This window comes from Zootoca vivipara, chromosome 12 (assembly GCF_965207765.1).
Source record: "Zootoca vivipara chromosome 12, rZooViv2.hap1.1, whole genome shotgun sequence".
Taxonomy (NCBI): domain Eukaryota; kingdom Metazoa; phylum Chordata; class Lepidosauria; order Squamata; family Lacertidae; genus Zootoca; species Zootoca vivipara.
In genome coordinates, this window is record NC_142595.1 from 11,523,827 (window position 1) to 11,547,599 (window position 23,773).

The 23,773-nt window shown below is 49.0% G+C and overlaps 1 protein-coding gene across 4 annotated transcripts in view; it reads left to right on the forward strand.

Moving 5' to 3' along the window:
* Positions 1–23,773, forward strand: part of LOC118094330 (transcription initiation factor TFIID subunit 1) — a 41,953-nt gene that overhangs the window by 6,018 nt on the left and 12,162 nt on the right. For 2 of the 4 annotated variants that reach the window (XM_035134604.3, XM_035134608.3), the window contains exons 6-31: positions 375–593; positions 1,471–1,692; positions 2,472–2,667; positions 4,077–4,193; positions 7,178–7,345; positions 8,087–8,214; positions 8,306–8,413; positions 8,806–8,979; positions 9,131–9,304; positions 9,395–9,499; positions 10,926–11,126; positions 11,620–11,761; positions 12,066–12,196; positions 13,650–13,730; positions 13,882–14,031; positions 14,310–14,432; positions 14,512–14,687; positions 15,472–15,713; positions 16,327–16,540; positions 17,161–17,326; positions 18,376–18,587; positions 20,829–20,937; positions 21,184–21,282; positions 22,044–22,221; positions 23,109–23,176; positions 23,411–23,533. In XM_035134604.3, the coding sequence (XP_034990495.1) occupies positions 375–593; positions 1,471–1,692; positions 2,472–2,667; positions 4,077–4,193; positions 7,178–7,345; positions 8,087–8,214; positions 8,306–8,413; positions 8,806–8,979; positions 9,131–9,304; positions 9,395–9,499; positions 10,926–11,126; positions 11,620–11,761; positions 12,066–12,196; positions 13,650–13,730; positions 13,882–14,031; positions 14,310–14,432; positions 14,512–14,687; positions 15,472–15,713; positions 16,327–16,540; positions 17,161–17,326; positions 18,376–18,587; positions 20,829–20,937; positions 21,184–21,282; positions 22,044–22,221; positions 23,109–23,176; positions 23,411–23,533 (4,026 nt within the window). The remainder of the gene's footprint in view (positions 1–374; positions 594–1,470; positions 1,693–2,471; positions 2,668–4,076; positions 4,194–7,177; positions 7,346–8,086; positions 8,215–8,305; positions 8,414–8,805; positions 8,980–9,130; positions 9,305–9,394; positions 9,500–10,925; positions 11,127–11,619; positions 11,762–12,065; positions 12,197–13,649; positions 13,731–13,881; positions 14,032–14,309; positions 14,433–14,511; positions 14,688–15,471; positions 15,714–16,326; positions 16,541–17,160; positions 17,327–18,375; positions 18,588–20,828; positions 20,938–21,183; positions 21,283–22,043; positions 22,222–23,108; positions 23,177–23,410; positions 23,534–23,773) is intronic. The other 2 variants (XM_035134607.3, XM_035134611.3) reach the window with 1 other exon arrangement.

Sequence of the window (23,773 nt, forward strand, 5' to 3'; positions counted from 1 at the left end):
TCCCACCCCGTCCAAAAAGCGCCCCTCCCTGCTACTGAAAATGCTGCCCCAATGCAGTTAGGCTTGGAAAAAGCCTCCTATTTTATAGCAGTTTCTCAAGCCTGGTTGTGGCGGAGGGAAATGTTACTTTGACAGGATGGATGTTGGTGTCCATGAGTGTAGTGGAGAGAGTTATCTGAATGAATAACTCTGTGTGTGTCCCCCAAGTTGGGGGGCTCCCCCACTCCTTCTCCTGGTCTAGCATCCCCATCTGCAGAGGGCTGCCTCCCCAGTGAGCCAGAGAGATGTGAACTTGCCTCTGACACAGCTGAGTGACCAGAGGCCAGTCGCTTGCGCCTCCCAACCTTTCCTCCCCTCTCTGCGTCTCCCTGTAGGTGCTGCGCTTCCTGCGCCTCTTTGGCCCTGGGAAAAACATTCCATCGGTCTGGCGCAGCGCCCGCAGGAAGCGCAAGAAGAAGCACCGGGAATTCACTCCGGAAGTGCAGGTCCTGGAGGGAGAAGCTGCGGTCGAGACAATTGTGGAAGAGAAATCTCCCTGGGAGTATGAATATGCCCCGCCTCCTCCTCCGGAGCAGTGCCTTTCAGACGACGAGGTGAGTCTTCAGGAGCAGAGAGGATGATAGAAAAGGGTGTGTGTGTGTGTGTGTGTCACGTCACATGGCTTTGTTGCTACTCCAGGAGAGAGGGTGAGGTTTCCTGTCTGCCTTGCAGTAGGACTGTCCCCCTGCCGACAACGGCTGGATCTATTCCAAGTAACAAGGCAGGCTGGGAAATGGCAGTCTCCATAAGGCAGATGCCAAGCGTGAATCTGTGCGGCTGGAGTCTTTGGTCATGGATTTGCTGGATGCAGAGTGGTGAGAGGCAACAGCTGGGGGACCCCCGAGGGAAGAAGGCTCAGAGCCAGGGTGGTGGTGGTGGGAAGACAGTGAGTGGTCAGAGGGAGCAGATTGGTAGGAGGAGAAGTTGGAAGCTGAAGAGGCCACAGGGTTTAGTGAGCAGGAAGAGTCTGTGGCAGAGAGCAGCCCAGAATCGGAGGCAGAGGTGGAGACTGGAGGGGAGAGGGCTAAGAGGCAGAGATGAGGCAGGCTGCTGAAGAAGCCAGGGGGGTCTCCCCGTCCTGCTGTGACCAGTCCCCCCCCCCCCCCGGGTCTCCCAGAACCCAGAGGACTTGGAACAAAGATAAGTTGGAGAAGTATCAGGTTGCTTGGAAAGGGCCTGGGGTAGGAGGGGCCTTGGAGAGCAGTGGGAAGGAACCTTTAGTCCTCACAACTGCCTCATGGGGGCAAGACCTACTGGGAAGAGTTGCTGTGCTCACTAGGTCTGAGCTGCTTAGTTTCTTTGAATAAAGAGTTAACTTCACTGGCACCTTGTTAGTTATTTCTGACCTGCACCTGACTCCTGCCTTGACATCATCTCAGCATGATCCCAGTTCCGTCTCCCTTGACCCTTCAACACCCTCTTGTCCTCCAGATCACCATGATGGCACCGGTGGAGTCCAAGTTCTCCCAGTCTACAGGAGATGCGGACAAGGTGGCCGACACCAGGCCCAAGGTGGCTGAATGGCGCTACGGGCCTGCCCAGCTCTGGTATGACATGTTGGGCGTTCCTGAAGATGGCAGTGGCTTCGACTATGGCTTCAAGATGAAAGAGCACAAAGATGAAGAGGAGGAGGAGGCGGAGGAGGAGGAGGTGGTGAGTTGGGAGGAAAGGCTTGAATTTGTCTCTCTTGAGGCAGGAGGACAGGGCCTTCCTACCAGTGCCTTGGCAGTTTTTAAAATTTCTTTTTGTAAAGTTTTATTTCGTGTTATAATGTATATAAAACAGAGAACAATTATAACCATGAACAAAAATTAAAAAGCGGAAAAACAGAACTATAAAACAGGAACTTAGAATGACCACGTGAGTTAAAACAACAAAGTTCAAGTAAAGACTATCAGTGTTCTCAGATAATGAAGTATAATTTTGTCAGGCTTATGACGAGGGTCGTCTTGAAAATGACAGTTCTGCTCAGTGCTATTTTTCTTTAAAAAGAGGTGCTGGAACTCATCATTTATACCTCCCTCGTTCTCTTAGAATGGCGATGGCACGCACCTGAGAGGTGCTGGAATTGAGTTGAAAAAAAGGTCTGGTTCTGCTCTATATGTCATAAAAGAACTCCAAGTATACTAAAAGTGCCTGGAGGTTCTAGTCCTTGTGGAAATCTCAAATTATGTGCAGTTTTCTCCATTATGGCTGTATTCCAGAGTGAGTGGTACCAGGTGTCCAGTGCAAGGTTTGGGGCTGTTTCCCATTGAGTTGCAATTTGTGCTTCCAGGATCATATACAAGACCAATTCTTTTGGCCATATATCTGCATTGGCGTTGTCTAAAATATTCATCGACATTCATTTTAGACAGCAGGTGGTAGTTTCCATAGTAGTAATCATCGTTTCTGTCAAAAAACCTTGACGCTTTTCTGTTCTGCCCTTGCAGGGCACTGTGGTGGAGAAGGATGAGCTGCTGGCAGACGAGCACTTCCTCATGGTGACCCAGCTGCAGTGGGAGGACGACGTCATCTGGAACGGGGAGGACATCAAGCACAAGGGGACCAAGACGCAGCGGGCTAGTCTGGCTGGCTGGCTGCCCTCCAGCATGACCAGGAATGCTACTGCTTACAATGCCCAGCAAGGTGAGCTCAGCAGGCAGTTGGGCCGAGGGCCATAGTTCAGTGTCAGAGCACTTGCCTTGCATGCAAAAGGTCCCAGGTTCTGTCCCTGGGCAGGTGTGAAGGACTCCCTAGTCCTGAATGGGGTAACTGTGCCCCTGAAGGACCAGGTGCGCAGCCTGGGAATTATTTTGGACTCACAGCTGTCCATGGAGGCACAGGTGAGTTTCGTGTCCAGGGCAGCTGCCAACAGCTCCATCTGGTACACAGGCTGAGACCCTACCTGCCCGCAGACTCTCGGACCAGAGTGGTGCATGCTCTGGTTATCTCCCGCTTGGACTACTGCAATGCGCTCTACGTAAGGCTACCTTTGAAGGTGACCCAGAAACTGCAACTAATCCAGAATGCGGCAGCTAGACTGGTGACTGGGAGTGGCCGCCGAGACCATATAACACTGGTCCTGAAAGACCTACCATTGGCTCCCAGTATGTTTCTGAGCACAATTCAAAAGGTTGGTCCTGACCTTTAAAGCCCTAAACGGCCTCGGCCCAGTATACCTGAAGGAGTGTCTCCACCCCTATCGTTCAGCCTGGACACTGAGGTCCAGCGCTGAGGGCCTCCTGACTGTTCCCTCACTGCAAGAAGTGAAGTTACAGGGAACCAGGCAGAGGGCCTTCTTGGTAGTGGCACCCTCCTTTTAGAACGCCCTCCCATTAGAAATAAACAACTACCGGTATCTGATTTTTAGAAGACATCTGTTTAGGAAAGTTTTTAATGTTTGATGTACTATTGTGTTTTTAATATGTTGGGAGCCACCCAGAGTGGCTGGGGAAACCCAGCCAGATAGGCGGAGTATAAATAATAATATCCCTGGCATCTCCAGGTATGGCCAGGAAATGCTGCTGGAAAGCCCAGAATGCTGCTGCCAGTCAGTGTCCTCAATACTGAGCTTAATGGACCAATGGTCTGACTCAATATATGGCAACTTCCAGATAATTATGTCTCTTCAAAGCTGCTGACTTTTTTGTTGCTCTTTTGAGAATGGAATTATTATTATTACTGTTACTCCTTTTACATATGCCTCAAGGTGATCTGCAGGCATACAATAAGAATGGCTAAAATGGTTTTTAAAAATACTACAGCTTTAAAAGCAATGCAAAATGAATACAGCAGAGATCCTTCATCTCGCTGCAAAAGTTTATTGAAACAAAAATGTCAACGGTTTTTTTAAAATGCCTGGTTTTATTGCTATTTTTTAACAAATATGCTGTGTTACATGAATGGCTCAGAGGTTTTTGCTGATTTACTTGGCATTTAAATATCTTGTCAAGGAAATAAATGAGAATCGCCCTGGAAGCTTTCTTAGCCAGCTGCCGCTTGGTTTCAGCAGAGGCTCCCTGACCTTTCCAACGCCCTCTTGCTTCTGTCTACAGGGCTGAACCGCAGTGGGTCCCTGCTCAATTTGCCTGTCCCTCTAATGCAGAAGCCCAGCATGGCAGGAGTCATGGGCCTTGCCAAGTGCAAAGAGAAGCAGCTCCCTGAGCAGCAAGGTAAGGAGGAGAGGAAGCTTGTGGCACACAGTGAGGGAGATGGTATGTGTTGGTCAGCAAAAAGGGAACTGGTGGTAATTACCTGGCAGGATCTGGGTCTGACGTATCGGCTGCAGCCCTGCCCAAACGTGTTAAATTTAAGGTTTCTTCAGAGGAGAAGCAACACCCCACAATAGATCTCTACACCGCCAGTGACCCTGAAGAGTTGTTGAATCCTGGCATCCCTGCCCCAGGACCAGCGATCCCCACACCTGGGTTCCTGGCTAGCTTTCTGATTCCACCCTTGCCCATCTCTCCCAGCAGCACGGGAGAGTAGTGAGCCAGGTAGGAGCTTCAGAGCACACAAGACTACTCAGATGGCTTTAAAAGGGGATGATGATGATTAATTTTGTATACCACCCTTCATCCATATGTCTCAGGGCGGTTCACAATTTAAAACATAAACACAAACTGCGATGCATTCTCAGGCCAAATTCAGGAACTTGCTTCTGCTTTCGCTCAGAGCACACAAGTCTTTCTTAAGTAGCCCCAAAGAAGGTGGGGATGTGATGACCTCAATTCTAAACAGAGATCAGTGAAATCCCCAATAATACTGGGAGCCGAGGAGCATGCGTTGCAGCAACATAATCCTATGTATGTCTAATTAGCAGCATGTTCTGTTAAATTCTGTGGGACTTGACTCCAAGGTAAGAATGTATAGAATTGTAACCTCAATCTCTCTAGTTACAGCGTTCACCCACTAGTGGCTGCATGACCCACTTTCACCAATTAGTTAGTTAAGTGTAATAATTTTATTGACCGTTAAGGTAAATGTGCACAGGATTCGACAAATCTATGGAGGGTAAGACTGTCAAAGGCTCCTAACCCGGATGGCTATGTTCACTATTGGAGGCAGTATTCTTTAGAATATCCGTTGCTGGGAACAGCAGCTTGCTTGTGGATTTCTGGTTGGCCACTGTGAGAATAGTGTGGGACTAGATTGGCCACTGGCTTGGTCTAGAAGGGCTTGTCTTACGAGGCATTGAGAGAGCAGCGCCTTGCCGTTGAGTGACTTAAATTCCAGTGTGCCTTAAGTTAGCAGGTGGCACAGTCGGTGCAAATGGGAGCCCTATGGGTTTCCAGGAACAAGACAGCAGGGGTGTGCTCTGGTGAGGAACAAGTAGAAGTAGGGAATTCTGCTTGTATATGGAATTCTACTCATATATTGACCCAGAGTAGAATCCCAATGTATAGTTAGCTGAGTAAAAACTTAAACACGTTGCAGGATTCCCAAAAAATAGACCAGAGGCAATTGTATTTCATCCAGCAGAGCTTTACTGCTACTGAAGGCAAATGAGCATAATGGTCACAAATGCAATAGATTCAGGATTGGCGCTGTCCGTAAGAAATCCAGTTGCAGCAGACTTAACTTAAACCTACAATAACTTACCGTATTTTTCCGTGTATAAGACGATGCTTTTTTGCTAAAAAGAATTAGGCAAAAATTGGGTGTCTCATACACATAGCTGCCAAGTTATCCCTTTTTTTAAGGGATTTTCCCTTATGCTGAATAGGCTTCCTCGCGAGAAAAGGGGAAACTTGGCAGCTATGCTCATACACGGATAGTGAATGCAGAGGGGGTGTGTGTCCCGTGCGATTAATGGCAGCAAGCAAGCAGGAGATTGGCAGCGGTGATTGAGTAGATGATTGATGGCAGCGGCAAGGTCCGCTGGTGAGTGGCTGTGGCGATTGGGCAGACAATTGGCGTCTGCGGCAAGTGGGCGGGTGGGCTGTTGGTGGCAGCGAGTGGGCAGACAATTGGCTGTGGCTAGGTGTGCAATCGGCAGTGGCTGTGGCAAGCGATCATCAGTGGCGGGCAGGCGGGTGAGCGATTGGCGGAAGTGACCTTCCCCACCCCCACCCCCAAAGTTAAACAACTTAATTTCTTAATTTTGGGTCATCTTATACATGAAAAAAATATGGTATAATAAGACTAAACCTTAAAGCTAAGCATACTATATACAGAACATCACACCAGAAGGAAGAGAGAGAGAGAGTGAAACCCAGGCTCCTTCCGGCCTTAATTTTATATAGTCGGCATGACCTTGACAGAAAGAGATAAGAGAACTAGTTTAAACCAGCGGTACTCAGCTTCTCTGAAGGAATAAGCTAAGCATCATGAACCTTCCACTTGTTTGTTTCACACAGAGAAGCTTCCAGAACCCTCTTGAATTAATTAGAATAGGAAAGATCTCTACACATTAGATCAATGCTTTCTACACTAAGAAATGCAAACTGACAGTGTGCTAATAAGTTTTTGCACTAGTGGTTCCTGTGAGTGTATAATGGTTATTTTTTACTGAATGCATATTCTGTAAGAGGAATACGGAATAAAGGTGAAAAAAGCACAGGTGATGCTATTTTGATGTTGACTATGTCTTGCGGGTGGCGCTGTGGTCTAAACCACCGAGCCTAGGGCTTGCCAATCAGAAGGTCAGCAGTTCGAATCCCCGCGACGGGGTGAGCTCCCGTTGCTTGGTCCCAGCTCCTGCCAACCTAGCAGTTTGAAAGCACGCCAAAAAGTGCAAGTAGATTAAAAAGGTACCGCTCCGGCGGGAAGGTAAATGGTGTTTCCGTGCGCTGCTCTGGTTCGCCACACGGCCAGTAAAGCGAGATGAGTGCTGCAACCCCAGAGTCGTTCATGACTGGACCTAACAGTCAGGGGTCCCTTTACTTTTATCTATGTCTTGTGGACTGTGCAAAAAACTTGTGTTAAATGAGCAGCATTGATTCCACATGAGATCTCCACTTGGAACCATTCTCCATTGACACTGTGCTCTTCCTCCTTGGCAACAGCCTGGAGTTGGTCTCTTCTGGTGGTACTCTGTGGGGTGGGGTCTGCCTTTTGGAGAGGGTGGCAGACCTCGTTTGGGGGAAGAGGAACTTGACGGTATCCTAGTATTCCGGAAATCTTGAGAGAAGTGTTGTATGTTTTGTTGTTGCAGCATCTCTGGATGAAGACAAGCCGTGGTTTTCTATTTTCCCCATTGACAACGAAGAGCTGGTTTATGGCCGTTGGGAGGACAACATCATCTGGGATGACGAGGCGATGGAGAAAGTCTTGACCCCACCGGTTCTGACCCTTGACCCAAATGATGAAAATATAATCCTGGGTATGTCCACAGAACCATTGTGCTTTCCCTTTGGGCTTAGTAAAGAAAAGATCTCTGGCTTTCTGAAGCATGGTGATTTTGTAACTAGGGATGAGGATGCAAAATTCAGGTGGGCTGGGGGAAATGTTTTCCTAAGCAACCACCTATCCAAGGGCGGTGAAGCTCTTGCTTTTTCTATCTCCCAGTAAACTACCTCTCCTAATGAATTCTGGGAATTGTAGTTAATATGAGGAGCCTGAGGATCTCATACAGAACTTTCAGTAAACTGTAATTGCCAAGGTTCTTTTGCAGCAACCGTGACAGTTAACTGCCTCACCCCCCCCCCCCTATTTAAATTTGCACTGTAGCTATTTCTATACTGTAATGAGCAGTGGGGCTTAAACTGCAGAAGCAGGGGGTGAGGTAACCTGTTATGTAAAAGATCCCATAGGGAGGAACTGAACCATTGCCTCAGGCTTAAAAATCCCCATAATCTCTGACTGTTTTAAGTTTAGACGGCTATTTTTAACAAAATCAGTCAGGCCATTTAAAAAAATAATAATTATGCAAATGTAACAGGAGAGAATAAAGATATTGTTAGCTGGTATTAAAAATAAGAATATTCCATCAATCCAGACTTAAAAGTGATTGGTGATTATAATCCCTGCATTCAAATGGGCTTCTTTTATGTACTTGAAGTGGTGCTGGGGATATCTGCAGGCAAGCATTCAGAGTCCCTTTCTCTTGTATGTTCCTTCCTAGAAATTCCTGATGAGAAGGAAGAGATGACGTTGAACTCTCCTTCCAAAGAGAGCAAGAAAGAATCTTCTCTAAAGAAGAGCCGGATTCTGCTGGGCAAGACAGGAGTCATTAAGGAAGAAACTCAGCAGGTTTGTGGGAATGGCTTGGGTTTCCCCCCCACATAAGAATGATGAACAGAAGACAAATTCTGACTCTTTCTTCCCTGTGTTGCAACTCTAGAATATGTCTCAACCGGAGGTGAAGGATCCCTGGAACCTCTCAAATGATGAATTTTACTATCCAAAGCAGCAGGGGCTTCGTGGAACCTTTGGAGGCAACATCATCCAGGTTAGAACCAGTAGGGGCAACTCTCTCCATCTCTCTGTATGTGTGCATTTAAGTATGCAAAATGCAATTTCCTGCAGAATTCTATCATTCTGAGAACCATGTGCCATTGAATGGTGTTCCCTGCCTTCATCATAGGACAAGGTGCCCTGTGCAGGTATAACTGGTGACCCAGCTTTCTATTGGAAGCTTGCAGGGCCTCTTCCCAAAGCTTTGCATGCCATAGAAAGCAGCAGGTCCTTTGGGCAGACACATCCCTCAGCCCCTTCCCTTCCTGTGACCCAGGATTTCCCTGTTCTGGGATGGGGAGGTGTCCCTGTGGCTGGCAGTAATGTGCGCCCTGATTTTTGTGCCCCTCGAGTGACAGCGCACGTGTGTTTTTTGCCTTGGTGCAGCACTCAATCCCTGCGGTGGAGCTTCGGCAGCCCTTCTTCCCCACCCACATGGGCCCCATGAAGTTGCGCCAGGCTCACCGGCCTCCCCTGAAGAAATACTCCTTCGGGACCATTTCCCAGCCCGGCCCTCATTCGGTGCAGCCGCTGCTGAAGCACATAAAGAAGAAAGCCAAGGTGAGCCCCTCCCACTTCCTGGTTTTTCTTTGACTGCTCATCACTTTGAGGGGCTTCCCTCTCTTCCTGGGATCCTGGGATCCCCTGCTTGGCGTGTAGGTTTCCGTTGTCTTTTGCTCCCTTGATAACCTCCTCCTTGCTCCGCGCCCAGATGAGAGAACAGGAGCGGCAAGCCTCTGGCGGCGGGGAGATGTTCTTCATGCGCACTCCTGTCGACCTCACCGGCAAGGACGGCGACCTCATCCTAGCCGAGTACAGTGAGGAGAACGCCCCTTTGATGATGCAGGTCGGCATGGCGACCAAGATCAAGAACTACTACAAGCGGGTGAGTGCCCTGGGGTTTGGCTACCATGGTTTTGAGCTTCTGCAATTTGAACCTCCCCTTCTGACTTAATCCTGTCTTCCTTCCTGGCAGAAACCGGGCAAGGATCCTGGTGCCCCAGACTGTAAATACGGAGAGACGGTTTACTGCCACACCTCCCCGTTCTTGGGCTCTCTTCATCCGGGCCAGCTGCTCCAGGTGAGAGATCTGACTTTCATGAGGGCGCGGGGGCCAGGATGGAGTTTGTGTGTGCTTCAAATTATAACCAGCTGCAATGGGTTGAGCAAGTGGCCTTTCTAAGTTCTGCCCATCTCTTTCCCAATGCAGGCATTTTGTGCGCAGCAGCAATATTAATTCATAGAATCATAGGAACGTAGAGTTGGAAGGGACCACAAGGGTTGTCTAACCCAAACTCCTGCAATGCAGGAATCTCCTAATAATAATAATAATAATAATAATAATAATAATAATAATAATAATTTATTTATACCCTACCCATCTGGCTGGATTTTCCCCAGCCACTCTGGGAAGCTCCCAACAGAATATTAAAATCACGATAAAACATCAAACATTAAAAACTTCTCTAAACAGGGATGCCTTAAGATGTCTTCTAAAAATCAGATAGTTGTTTATTTTTGATGGGAGGACCCTCTGCCTGGTTCCCTGTAGCTTCACTTCTCGCAGGGAGATAACCGCCAGAAGGCCCTCAGAGCTGGACCTTGGTGAACGATTGGGGTGGAGACGCTCCTTCAGGTATACTGGGCCGAGGCCGTTTTGCCCAGTGTGGGGCTCGAACCCACAACCCTGCGATTTAAGAGTCTCATGCGGTACCAACGGAGCTATCCAGAATTCATTTGCTTATTTTTTTATTTCAGTGTTAATAATCCACATTTCCTGAAAGTATAACGAGAGCAGTATGCAAAATACAAGACTATAATAAAATCAGGGAAAGTGTCAGGCAAAAACTTCATTTTTTTAAAAAAACATCAGCAAATACTGTTAAAAATAAATAAACGTAAAGTCCTGTCTAAACAATGCAGCTTCCGGAAGACACCTAAAAAGAGGCAGGAGTGTTTACTGCCAAATTGCTCAGATGCTTACACGAAGCCTCGGCCCTGGCAAGTAAAGTTGTGATGGACACTCTGTCGTGGCTAGGGAGTTTGTGTTTTCTGCATGGGTGCCTCTTACCCAAGGTACCAACAGACGCCAGAGGCGGGGGTGGGAAAACAACTTGATTAAGGCATCCCAGTTCATGGCAGACTCATCCATGGGCTGCATCCAATACTCCACCTGGTCCGTGGCTGCAGAGAGTATACTTAAAGCAGATGCAGGCAAGCAACCAGTTCTTCCTGCTTTCTATTTTTTATTTTTTTTGCACATCAGTCACCTTTGGAGAATGGAAAATGACTGGCTGTGTGTGTTGCGAGCATTAAATTCTGGCGTATAAATATTTTTGTGGTGCTTGCCCATCTTGGAGCCTGCTGTGTTATCTCGACTGTCTCTTGGGTTTGGTGGATAATCCCAATGCATCTCAAGGACTGAAACTGGCCTGTAAGGTCATGCCGGATTCCTTTTCTTCCTCTGACTGCTTTCACCAAAAGGTGGCCCCTTTTTCTTTCACCAGGCATTTGAAAACAATCTCTTCCGGGCTCCGATCTACCTTCACAAGATGCCTGAAACGGACTTCTTAGTTATCCGGACGCGGCAAGCTTATTACATCCGTGAGCTGGTGGATATATTTGTGGTTGGACAGGAATGCCCTCTCTTTGAAGTTCCTGGACCTAACTCTAAACGGGCCAATACTCACATCCGAGACTTTCTACAGGTTTGTTTTTGTGGTTTGTGCAAATTATCTCTTTAGCAAGCTCAGGGAAGAGGGAAAAAAATTTTTTTTTAGCAAGTTACTTAGCACATACAACTGGTGTGAGACATGGGCCTCTGCAAGGACCAACGGTTAGAAAAAGGTCTTCATACTTGAGATCAGAAAGGGATCAGCTCAGGTTGGCTAGTAACCTCAGAGTACTTGTCCTCTCTTGCATTTTTGCTCACTTGCTAGAGACTACTGTTGTTGTTGTTGTTGTTGTTGTTGTTGTTGTTGTTCTCTTTTAAAATGTCATTAGTATTTTCCAAAAAAGCAAACAATAAAATTGAGCAAATCAAATCAAAAGGTCATGCACAACATAGAGAAACCCCAGCTGGCCAGTTTGGCCCTTGGTGGGCAGAGAGGAGCACTGGGCTGGCCCTCACGCCCCCTACTGGCACCCCCTCACACTACGCCCTGCTTGTAATTCATACTGTTCCTTGGGCTTCCTTGCCAGGTCTTCATATATCGCCTGTTCTGGAAGAGCAGAGACCGGCCCCGAAGGATCCGCATGGAGGATATTAAGAAGGCCTTTCCTTCCCACTCGGAGAGCAGCATCCGCAAGCGGCTGAAGCTCTGCGCAGACTTCAAGCGCACAGGTAGGCGTTGCTCACTTCGCAGGTGCCCCGCTCCACCGAGGTGGCCAGTCGCTGAGCGTAGCATCGTTTTTCTGAGAAGGGGCCACAGCTCGGTGTTAGAGCACCTTCGTTGCCAGCAGAAGGTCCTGTGTTTTGTCTCTGCCATCTCCAGTTGAAAGGATCGGGGCACGAGTGCTGTAATTGGAATGCCTTCCGACACTTCCCGTATCTGAAATGTCTGCTTGCTTGTCCTGCTCTTGGAACTATGAGAGGAGGGAGGGAATATTTCCTAGCCTGGCTTATTGGGTACCCCTGCCTGTTTCAGGGATGGACTCAAACTGGTGGGTTCTAAAGCCAGATTTCCGACTACCCACCGAAGAGGAGATCAGAGCGATGGTGTCTCCAGAGCAGTGCTGTGCCTATTACAGCATGATCTCTGCCGAGCAGCGCTTGAAGGTGAGCCTATGCCTTTTGTGAGTTTCCTCAGTCCTTGTTGGTTGCTTGCTTTTGCGCTTTGCAAGGTATTTTGAGAAATGCCAAGGCCATCTTCCTCCTGCCAATCTCCACCGGTGGGAGAATCATAAAGGCAAAGCATATGCTGCAAAACCTGGTCAGTGGTGGTGTCGTGGTTAGAATGTCAGACTAGGACCTGGGAGATTGGGGTTTCAAATCCCCATCTCAGCCATGCAGCTCGCGTGACCTTGGGCCGGTCACTGCCTCTCAGCCTAACCTACCTCACAGGGCTGCTGTGAGCTCATTGGATATAAATGCAGTAAATAAATAAACCTTAAACGCATCCTAAATAAATAATACCCGAATATAAGTTGCACCCGTAAATAAGCCACACCTTTAAAATTTGGCAGCTTGGGGGAGGCTTGGGAGGGGCAGGCAGGCGGGTGGGTGGGGTGGGCTGGGCGCCATTGCCTTGCGCTCCTGGGCTACTTCCTGGGGGTGGGAGTCATGCCGCTTTGGCGGTGGTGTAAGGTCGCGAATATAAGCCACACTTTAACTTTTCATGATTGGAATGTGGGGGGAAAAGTGTGGCTTATATTCAGGCCAATACGGTAAATAAATTTCTTGTTAGCAAGTAGACTAGCCCAAGGGAGTAGATGATCCTGTGTCCTCGACTGTCCTCCCTGGAGTGTCATGGACTGACTGGATGCAAGGAGGGGGGTGGGGTGGCGGCACTAGTTTGTGAGCCCCCAGGGGAATGGTGGTGTGGCGACAATGAGTGGTCAGGGAGGAAGAGGTGTTGGAAACTTGAAGAGGCAGCTGAGTTTAGTGAGAAGGAAGAAGGTGGGGTCAAAGACAGGTTGTTGAGGAGGGGGGCAAGAAGCATAGTAGAGGCAAGCTGCTGAAGAAGCCAGGGAGTCTCCCCCTCCTGCTGCAACCAGCTCCTCTTCCCCCCGTCTCCAAAACATGCAGAGAAAGGAAAAGAACAGAGCAGAAAATGGTTGCACGCAGAGGCAGTTTGGGAAAGACCCTGGAGAGGAGGAGCCTTAGAGAGGTGGTGGGAAGGCAGGGACTTTTAAGGCCTCACAACTGCCTCATTGGATTAAGACCTGGGACTCAGCTAGACTGGCAAAGAAAAAGCGTTCTATAGGCATTGTATATGCGATATAACGCTGTGACACCAGGTGGCGCTGTGGAGTCCCGTCTTTCCCTGTATGAGTCTACAATGCATTTAACTGAATCGCTGCTTTGAGGTGCCTAGATCCAGCCTCACTGGGACCACTAGGCCTGCTGTTGTTTGGGTTTCTTTGAATGAAGAGTTAACTGCACAGACAGTGTGGTGGTGGTTGTTTTTAATTGCTGACCTACACTTGACTCCAGCTCCTGACATTCACCTGGCATATAGGGGTGTCCCACGTGACTCAGAAAACTGCTTCCTAACCCTCTCTTTCCTCAGGACGCAGGTTATGGAGAGAAATCCTTTTTTGCCCCAGAAGAAGAAAACGAGGAGGATTTCCAGATGAAGATAGATGATGAGGTACAACTTGCGGTATCCAGGGTGCAATAGGGGCCCGCGGGTGCTAGGCCACTGGGGGAGTGGTGAATGTTCTCAGGTGGAGATAATCTCTTCTCACAGCCTCGGCTGCCCAGGCCTGGAGTGACATGGCTTCCTCCCGTCGTCTTCTCAGGTCCGCACAGCTCCCTGGAACACCACACGGGCCTTCATTGCAGCCATGAAGGGGAAATGTCTCTTGGAAGTGACGGGAGTGGCAGACCCTACCGGATGTGGGGAAGGCTTCTCCTACGTAAAGATCCCAAACAAGCCAACGCAGCAGAAAGTAAGTGGAAAGGGCCAGGTTAGAAAAGTGTGGAGGAAGGACCCAGGCCAGCCATGGTTGTGAGGCCTGCTCCTTCTCTTATTCGCCGGTGAGGAAGGGAGCAGAAGATGAGCTTTCCTATTCTGCCCCCTGACTACCTCAGAGGACTTGGATAAGGTTAGGGAGGCGGCTAGGCCTGAAGCATTTCCTTCCCCAACCTCTTTGCCCAGGCCTGGGAAGCGGGAGGGTAACTGGACGGGACTCTGGCAGGAAGAGTCCTGCTCTCCTTCTCCTTCAAGCAGGATGACAAGGAGCCCCAGCCGGTGAAGAAGACTGTGACTGGGACGGATGCGGACTTGCGGCGCCTGTCGCTCAAAAACGCCAAGCAGCTTCTGCGCAAGTTTGGCGTTCCCGAGGAGGAGGTGAGTAGGCGCTGTCTCAGGCTTGTGCCCAGAGCCTCCCCTCGGCAGCCTCTTGCACTCAGCCAATCTCTCTCTGCAGATCAAAAAGCTCTCCCGCTGGGAGGTGATCGACGTTGTGCGCACCATGTCCACGGAGCAGGCTCGCTCGGGTGAAACCCCGATGAGCAAATTTGCCCGTGGGTCTCGCTTCTCTGTGGCGGAGCACCAGGAGAGGTACAAGGAGGAGTGCCAGCGCATCTTTGACCTGCAGAACAAGTGAGTTTCTTTGGCCTGTACCACGGGCATGTGACCTTTTCTGCCATGCTTCCCCCACCCATCCTTCTACCAGTCAGTGTTGTCAGTCCTGAGATAGATGGACCAGTGTCCTGACTATGAACAGAAGAACCTTTATTTGCATCAGCCTCTAGCCACAGCAATAAAATAAAATGTACTGGAGATAGAGGTAAAAACTTAACTATGCAAAATACATTTTGGAGGTTTACATCAATAATCCAATAACCGATCTTATTCTGATTGCCCCCACTAAAAACCTTGCAGTTTTTTTCTGTTGCCTGATTATCTTGGTCTGTTAAAAGAAAGGACCCAGTAGCAATTGTTGAGTGACCCGGCATGGACAATAAGAGAGGGGTGATAACCTCACTCCTCAAATCTTTATAAAGAGCGCAAGCCAGAAGCACATGAGCCACTGACTCAAATAAGTGCCATCTCCACATGGACATAACTGCTTTTCCAGTGGAATTTTTTGAAATCGACCCTCAAGTACAGCCGAAGGCAGTATATTCAATCTTACAAAAGTGAAGGCACGTCTGTATTTTGGAATTGTTAAATTTTGCAAATAGGGTGCCATAGTGTCCGTCCTGACTATGCTTTAGGCATCTTTCGGTGTCCTAGTGTGTGCAGGAGAGTCTCCAGGGCTCTGTGGTTGTGACTCCTTGAAAGCCGCTGCGATGTTTGTGTTTCCGCCCTCCTGTTTGCGGCCCGGCGCCTTACATGCTACAAACCCAAAGGGGTTGACCCCGGTGGTGGTTTTCTGCTTCAGGGTCCTGGAGTCTACGGAGATCTTATCCACGGACACCGACAGCAGCTCTGCCGAGGACAGCGACTTTGAGGAGATGGGGAAGAACATTGAGAACATGCTCCAGAACAAGAAGACCAGCTCCCAGCTGTCACGGGAGAGGGAGGAGCAGGAGCGGAAGGAACTGCAGAGGATGTTGATGGGGGAGGACAGCATGAACGAGAAGGAGAGGGGCAAGAAAGACAGGAAGGACAAGAAAGGGCTCTGTGAGTGCCTGGCAGGGGCAGGAAGGTCCCGAGATAGGGGGCAGCTCTGGTATCCAGCTGTAGTATTAATGCAGCAGCAGCTGCGGCATTCCTCGTGTTCTTGGACTCCAACTCCCATCATCCCCTGCCAGTATGGCCCAATGGTCAGTGATGATGGGAGTTGTGGTCCAGATATAGCTATAGCTATATATAGCGCTCTCTCTCTCTCTCTCTCTCTCGTGTGTGTGTGTACACAGAGAAACTAAACAAATGCCACATAACACTGGGATAGTCCAGAGGGCTTCTTCAGATGGTCAGTGTATAAGGATCATTTAGGTCTTTGGGCATTTAAGGCTTACAGAGAAAGGGAACTTGGAAAGTGGGAACAGAAGTGGGCGCAAGAGATTGTTGAAGGTGCTCTCCTAGGGTGCGCATTGCTTAAAAGGTGCATGGTTTAAGGGTGTGTGTGCGTGTATGGCGGTTCCTGTGTGCTCTCTCCTGAACGTCCAGTCCTGAGGCCTGCCTTTGCCCCTTCCCATTGGATATTGGAGACACTAGGCATTTCGGTTTCCGTGTGGAGAGCTCACCGCTTTGGCTGTCCCCTCGGCAACGCAGCACCTGTTTTTCCTTGCAGCCTCCACCCCTGGCAGCCTGGGAGGCTCTCACAAAGATGACGACACGGCTTCTGTGACCAGCCTGAACTCCTCCGCCACGGGCCGCCGCTTGAAAATCTACCGCACTTTCCGCGACGAGGACGGGAAGGAGTACGTGAGGTGCGAGACGGTCCGCAAGCCCTCAGTCATCGATGCCTACAGCAGGATACGGACAACCAAGGACGATGAGTTCATGTAAGGGCATTCCAGAGATGCTGCTCTCCTCTTGGGAGTGACATGTTGGTAGGGTGGGAATCTCCTTGCCAAAGGAGAGCGGTGAGAGGCCAGAAAATGTGCAGTGCATTTATATTTGTTCCTTTAAAAAAAGAGTTGTATCCTGCCTTTGTGCCTTTTTCTACGTGGGAAAAAAATATTTAAAAATATACATGGCCGGGATACAGCAAATAAGAAAATATGGAACCAGCACCAGGAGTCAGGCAGAGTGAATAAAATTGGGCAGCAGCCAACATTGTAGTCCAGAGGTGAGGAACCTGTGGCCCCATCAGATGTTGTTGGACTCCAAATCCCATCAGCCCTAGCTGGCATAGCCAGTGGTCAAGGATGATGGGAGCTGTAGTCCAGCAACATCTGAAAAGCCATATGCCTAGTTTTTGTTTATCTGTGTGCTTTAATGCTTAGTGGCCGGCCCTACCGTTGGGCCAGGGAAACCCGTGGTCACCTGGAAGTTGCTGGCTATACACAGCTCCCGTCAGGGCTTGCCAGCAGAGCCACTTGTCTGGGATGATGGGAGTTTGAGTCCTGCAACATCAAAGTCCCTCCCCCGCTGTGTTGACCAAAGGCCTTTGTGTTTCCAGTCGGAAGTTTGCCCTCTTTGACGAGCAGCATCGGGAGGAGATGCGGAAAGAGAGGCGCCGGATCCAGGAGCAGCTGCGGCGGCTCAAACGAAACCAAGAGAAGGAGAAGCTGAAGGGTCCTCCTGAGAAGAAGCCCAAGAAGATGAAGGAGCGGACAGACCTTAAGGTAAGCCGTCTCTCTTGAAAACTTTGGCTGCCTTTGGCTCCTTCTCTTGTGGTCTTTAAATTTTAAAATACTAGTCCAGCTGTTGTGTTTGTGGAGGAAAAACAAGCAAGCATGCGTGGCAGCATCTCCGAAACCAGAGTGCAGGCCTTAGCAGGTGTTGCTTGGGGGTGTTATCCTGTTCTTGTCCTCTCTTCAATATCTAGTAGAAGCAGAATAAATTCGGCAGGGAAGGAAACATGTAGCCCAGCTTAATTCAGTTGCTGTTGAGAGACTTTGCTGAATTTAGATTGCATAGCTGCAGAATCAATTTTTTTTAAAAGAAATCCCAAAATAGTAGCCATGCAGCTAAAAAAAAATTAGAGGTCCGTGGCACCTTAAAGTCTAACACAGGCATCCCCAAACTTCGGCCCTCCAGATTTTTGGACTACAATTCCCATCTTCCCCAACCACAGGTCCTGTTAGCTAGGGATCATGGGAGTTGTAGGCCAAAACATCTGGAGGGCCGCAGTTTGGGGATGCCTGATCTAACACATTTTATTAAGGCATAAAATTTTGTGGGCTCAAATCCCCTTTGTCAGAAGCATTAGGTGAAAGTTGGCAGTTAGAAAGCAGAAATTTTAATAAGTTTCAACTCTAGTTTATCACAGACTAGTGTTTTTTTTTTGCATCTCCTTGCCATTCAGCTCCCACCTTAAAAGTCTCTCCTTTATCTACCTTCCAGCTAAGAAATCCATGTCACTGACAGGGTGAGCTTGAATCCCCGAAAGATTACAGCATAATAAATTTGTTAGTCTTTAAGCGTGCCACAAGACTCTTTAATTTTTTTTTAGCTACATGTCTACCTGTCTGGGATTTCCTCCCCCTAAATCTGGATTCTGCAGCTATGCAACTTAGTACGTAAAACAATTTAGCTTTAAGCTGCTTTTGTGTTGCTGCTGCTGCTGCTGCTGCAGCTGATGAAAGCCTTGACTGTGTCCCTTGAGAACTCCCCCCCCTCTTTTTTTTTTGCTTCTGGAGCTAAGCCTTCACTCCTTTGCTTTTGCTTGCAGTTAAAGTGTGGCGCTTGCGGTGCCATTGGCCACATGCGGACCAACAAATTCTGCCCCCTCTACTACCAAACCAACGCTCCGCCCTCCAACCCCGTTGCCATGACGGAGGAGCAGGAGGAGGAGCTGGAGAAGACCGTCATCCCCAACGATAACGAGGAGCTGATCAAAGTGGAGGGGACCAAGATTGTCTTGGGGAAGCAGCTCATCGAGAGGTGAGAGGCGCTCGGCATCATCTGACAGATAGGGGAGCCTGCTGGATCAGGGCCATGGCCCATCTAGTCCAGCATCCTAATCTCACAGTGGGGACCCAAATGTCTGTGGGAAGCCCCCCAAGCGCAAGAGCATGTCTGCCCCCCTCTGATCTTTAGCATCTGGCATTCAGAAGCATTAAGGACCCAGGTGGCGCTGTGGTTAAACCACTGAGCCTAGGGCTTGCTGATCAGAAGGTCGGCGGTTCGAATCCCTGTGGCTCCTGCCAACCTAGCAGTTCGAAAGCACGTCAAAATGCAAGTAGATAAATAGGAACCGCTACAGCGGGAAGGTAAACGGCGTTTCCATGTGCTGCTCTGGTTTGCCAGAAGCGGCTTTGTCATGCTGGCCACATGACCTGGAAGCTGTACGCCGGCTCCCTCGGCCAATAATGCGAGATGAGCGCACAACCCCAGAGTCGGTCACGACTGGACCTAATGGTCAGGGGTCCCTTTACCTTTACCTTTATTCAGAAGCATTACTGGCTCTGACCGTGGAGGCAAGTCATAGCCATTGTGGTTGGTAGCCATTGACAGAGCACCACCGTCATACGGTGTCACAGAGGGGGCGTTGCGACTACTCTAGAGTAACGACTCTCCAAACCGTTGCCTTTTCATGCTTTTATTGTGTGCAGGCTATTTACAGTGCTAGAGCTGTACAGGATACATGTTCTCAGTCTGGGTCAGAACCCTGGAATGGCGCTTCCCGCGTTTTCTTCCAACATAAGAGTCTGGGCACCCCAAATCTTCTTCCACATTTCCTCCTGCGTAATTCCAGAACTGGAGGGAAAGAGGGTCTCCTTTCCCTGTTTTCCTTCTCCCCCCTTTCCCCCGCTCTCTCTTCCTCTCACGTGCAATAGAGGCTCTGCTACCCTGCCAGAGCCCTGTCCCCTACTTCCTCCTTCCCCACTGGACTCTCCCCCCTCCCCACTGGCGCTGCTGCTGGTAGAGGAACTACTCCTCAGGATGGAAGGGGGGTCTCTGTACCTTTTGTCCCTTACATACGGTCTCCTGTGGGAGCAAATTCCATAGTTTAACTATGTGTTGCAGGAATAAGTGCCAAATCTTCCAACATTCAGCTTCATTGAATGACCACAATTTCTAGTGTTATCAGAAAAGGAGAAAAACTTTCCCCTACATCAGTGGTTTTTAACCTTTTCGAGTCCACATCTCGCTTGACCAATCACATTCTTTCTGCTGCTCCCCTGTGGAAGCCACTTATCCTAGGGTTCCTTTGCAGTAAGTGGGGATTTCCCCGTTCTGCTTCTGCCCTGCTCCTTTCTGGCACCCTTTTGGGCAGGCACGTAACCACCCTAAATAGAACAGTAAGGTTGTCTCCTGTGTTAATCATAACTGAGAGCAGACCCAAAGAATGAATATGCCTAACTTACGCTCGTTAATTTTAGTGGATCTGTTCCAAGTAGTACTTAGTCTGAAGAGGTCTTTTAGATCATCTAGCTCAGGCATAGGCAAACTCTGCCCTCTAGATGTTTTGGGACTACAATTCCCATCATCCCTGACCACTGGTCCTGTTAGCCCAGGGATCATGGGAGTTGTAGGCCAAAAACATCTGGAGGGCTGAGTTTTCCTATGCCTGGTCTAGCTCAAACGTTTTGCTCAGCAATGAATCCATAAATGGTAAAACCATGAAATGCTGTGACCCGCCAGTCAGAAGATTTGCAGAAAAGAAATGCCGTTGCCCAAAGATCATCAGTGAAAATGCCTCATGGGTCTGTTTGGCAAGGCTGTTCCCCAAAAGAGAGACCATTGGATAACTGAAGAGATGGCTCACATACCACCCATTGCACAGGGTGCAAGGCAGTTAACCAGCAAGGTAAAGTAAAAAGAATCCAAAACACCCATAAAATAACATAATCCTTTTAAAATAACCATGCAGCAGCTCATAGCAAGTCACTAAACGTAAATTACTAATAGCAGCAGGAGCAGCGACTGACTGATGCACAAGGTAGAATTGGTAGCACCTTAAAGATACAGCAGGCTGTTTTGTGAGCTGACCCGTGGTGGGGTTACAGGTCTTCAACTTCCAGCTCCTTTGACCACAAACTAGACCCACTGAAAGAGTAAACGGGCTTCTTGTTGTGCTCTTTGTGGTTGACTCAGTCCCTCCCAGAGTGGCGGCTAGATGCACCGAAGGAAGAGGGGGGTGCAAGCTACAGCTCACGTCTCTCTCCTCTCTCCTCGCAGCGCGGATGAAGTTCGCAGGAAGTCTTTAGTGCTGAAGTTCCCGAAACAGCAGCTTCCACCGAAGAAGAAACGGCGCGTCGGGACCACGGTTCATTGCGACTACTTGAACGTGAGCCCTTCCCTGACTTTCGTGCTCCTTCCGCCTGCCCACGGTCCGTCTGGGAGACAGTTGCAGGGAGACAAGACTTATTTCAATCCTCGGTCAGAGGGCCAGTAGGCTGCAAGCTGGCCGCAGCTAGAGGGCAATCCCTCCCCTAAAGAGCAGAGGCCGGCTGAATGCTTGGCGATGCTCCTTGTGAAGATCTTTGTGCAAACCTTGGAAGGGTCTTTAATGTGTCGCTTCTGTCTCTTTCAGCGGCCTCACAAATCCATCCACCGGCGGCGCACCGACCCCATGGTGACCCTGTCCTCTATCCTGGAAAGCATTATCAACGAGATGCGAGATCTTCCCAATGTAAGATCTCTTTCCCTGCGGGGTTTGATTTTGGCCTCTTCTGGTTGTGTCTTACGTGCAGAGGCAAGGCGGCTCTTTGCTTCCCAGATACCCTGTTTCTCCTAAAATAAGACATACCCATAAAATAAGCTGTAGCAGAATTTCTAAGCATTTGTGCAATATAAGCCATACCCCGAAAATAAGACATAGTGATAGGCGCAGTTCTGGAGGGCGCCAAGGAAGAGGCTAGGCTGGACATGTAATAAAAAATAAGACATCCCCTGAAAATAAGCCTCCATGGGGGGGTTTTGAGGAAAAATAAATATAAGACGGTGTCTTATTTTCGGAGAAACACGGTACCAGGAGGGCTTAGCTCCTTGGTTGTACGTGAACAAGAGAAACCCTGATTTACGAGATTTTGTAGGAGATTTTTCTACAGGGTGTCCTTTTCCAAACTGCCCTTCATCCAAAGCTTGTAGGGTGGGTTCACAAGACAAAAGTTGAAAACGAGAACACAAAATACGTAAGAAAAACAAACCAAGAACCCCCTCGAAGGTGAATTGTGTAAAACGTTTCTCATAGGGAGGATGCTTGCTTGGAATGGCTCTGGTAGCCTTTTGGAGGCAGGCAGGCTGTTTTCTGCCCTCTGCCTGGTAAGCAGTGCTTTTAATGGGTTTTGAATGCTTTTGTGTTGCTGTACCCAGCCCTGATACCTTAAGGGAGTGATATTGCAAAGAAAGGGAAGCTCACCTTCCTTTCCGGTTTTCCCCTGCTTCTCCCAGACATATCCCTTCCACCAGCCTGTTAACGGGAAGGTCGTCAAAGATTATTACAAGATCATCACTAAGCCAATGGACCTGCAGACCCTGCGCGAAAATGTCCGCAAGCGCCTTTACCCATCCCGCGAAGAATTCCGGGAGCAGGTGGAGCTGATCGTGAAGAACAGTGCCACATACAATGGTGATGGTTAATTAGTTTTATTTTATTTTATTTTTTTAAAAACAATGAAACAAACATTTCTACTGAGCTCCTTGCATGAAGTGTCCCAGCCTTAAAATACTAGTCATGGCAAATGGGGCAGTGGCCTGGTGCTCTTTCTGAGGAGGCGAAGGGTGGCTTTTAAGTATTCATTGGTAAGGCTGCCTGGTACCAAGGAAATTCCTTCTGGTGCTCACCTGCTTTACGTTGCAACCCATTTTATGCTTTAAAGTGTGCTTGTCCTATCTTCATTAGGTGTCCAGCTATTTCCTTGACTTACAGCCTTGCATATTTGTAGCTTGCCAGCATATTTCCTTCTTGCAGTTTCCTGATTTTCCTCTTCTTTCAGTGTGGCTGATTCCCTTTCCTCTCCTTGTCCGATTTATCAGCAGGACCGGCACCTACCTTGCTTTGGGTGATTTTCAGTTAGAACTGAACTAGTCCTCCTGGACTACTTGGGAAAAGCTGTGATACCTGCTCCTTTTCTCTGGTGCTGTGATCCCCCAGCAGCTTGCTTTGCCTGCTGCTTCTCAGTCTCCATCCCACCAAAGGGAAGCCTTTGCCAATCTGATGCCGTCCCAGATCTTTTGGACTACAACTCCCATCAGTCCCAGACCTTATTGGCTTGGGCTGATGGGAGTTGCAGTTCCAAAACACCTGGGGGACACCAGCTGGTTGCAAAAGGGGAGAGTTGCTCCCTGAGACTCTTGATGAATCTTGAGTTCACTCTCCGTGTGCCACTGGGGGATGCGACTAACCTAGCTGTATGGAATCTTAAACTTGTGATTCTCCTTTCGATCTAGCAAGGTTCTCAAGGCAGCTCGCAACAGCGGCATCCCACAATAAATGTTTCTGTTGTGTGTTTGCAGGCCCAAAGCACTCTTTGACCCAGATCTCTCAGTCGATGCTGGACCTCTGTGACCAAAAATTAAAAGAGGCAAGTCAGGGTGTGGAGGGAGGGATTGCTTGTGCCTTAGCAACTAACTCAGGACTGCTCACAGTGAAAGCCACTCTCCGAGGTTTCAGGGAGGAGTCATTCCCGTTTCTACCTGGAAATGCCAAGGATTGAACTCTGCCAGTGAGCTATGGTCCTTTCTAGTGTGGAGACGATTTTTTGGGGGGGATTTATAAAGGAGTTGCCGTAAACCTGTGCGCATTACTGCCGTTTCAGAAGGAAGATAAACTGGCTCGTTTGGAAAAGGCAATTAACCCCCTACTAGATGACGACGACCAAGTGGCCTTCTCTTTTATTCTGGACAACATTGTCACCCAGAAGATGATGGCTGTTCCTGATGTAGGTCTGCCCCTGGCATATTGTGGTGGTTCCCATCTGTGGTTTCCAGCAACTGGCATTCGGAAGCATTGGTGCCCCCAGCTCTGGAAGGCAGAGCATAGCCATCCTGGCTAGCGGCCATCAATAGCCCTCTCCCCTATGAATTTGTCTAATTCTTTTTAACGGCCTGGTGGCCATCTCTGCCTCCCGTGGGAGCAAGTTCCAATTTAACTACATGCTTCCTGTAGAACAGGGATGTCC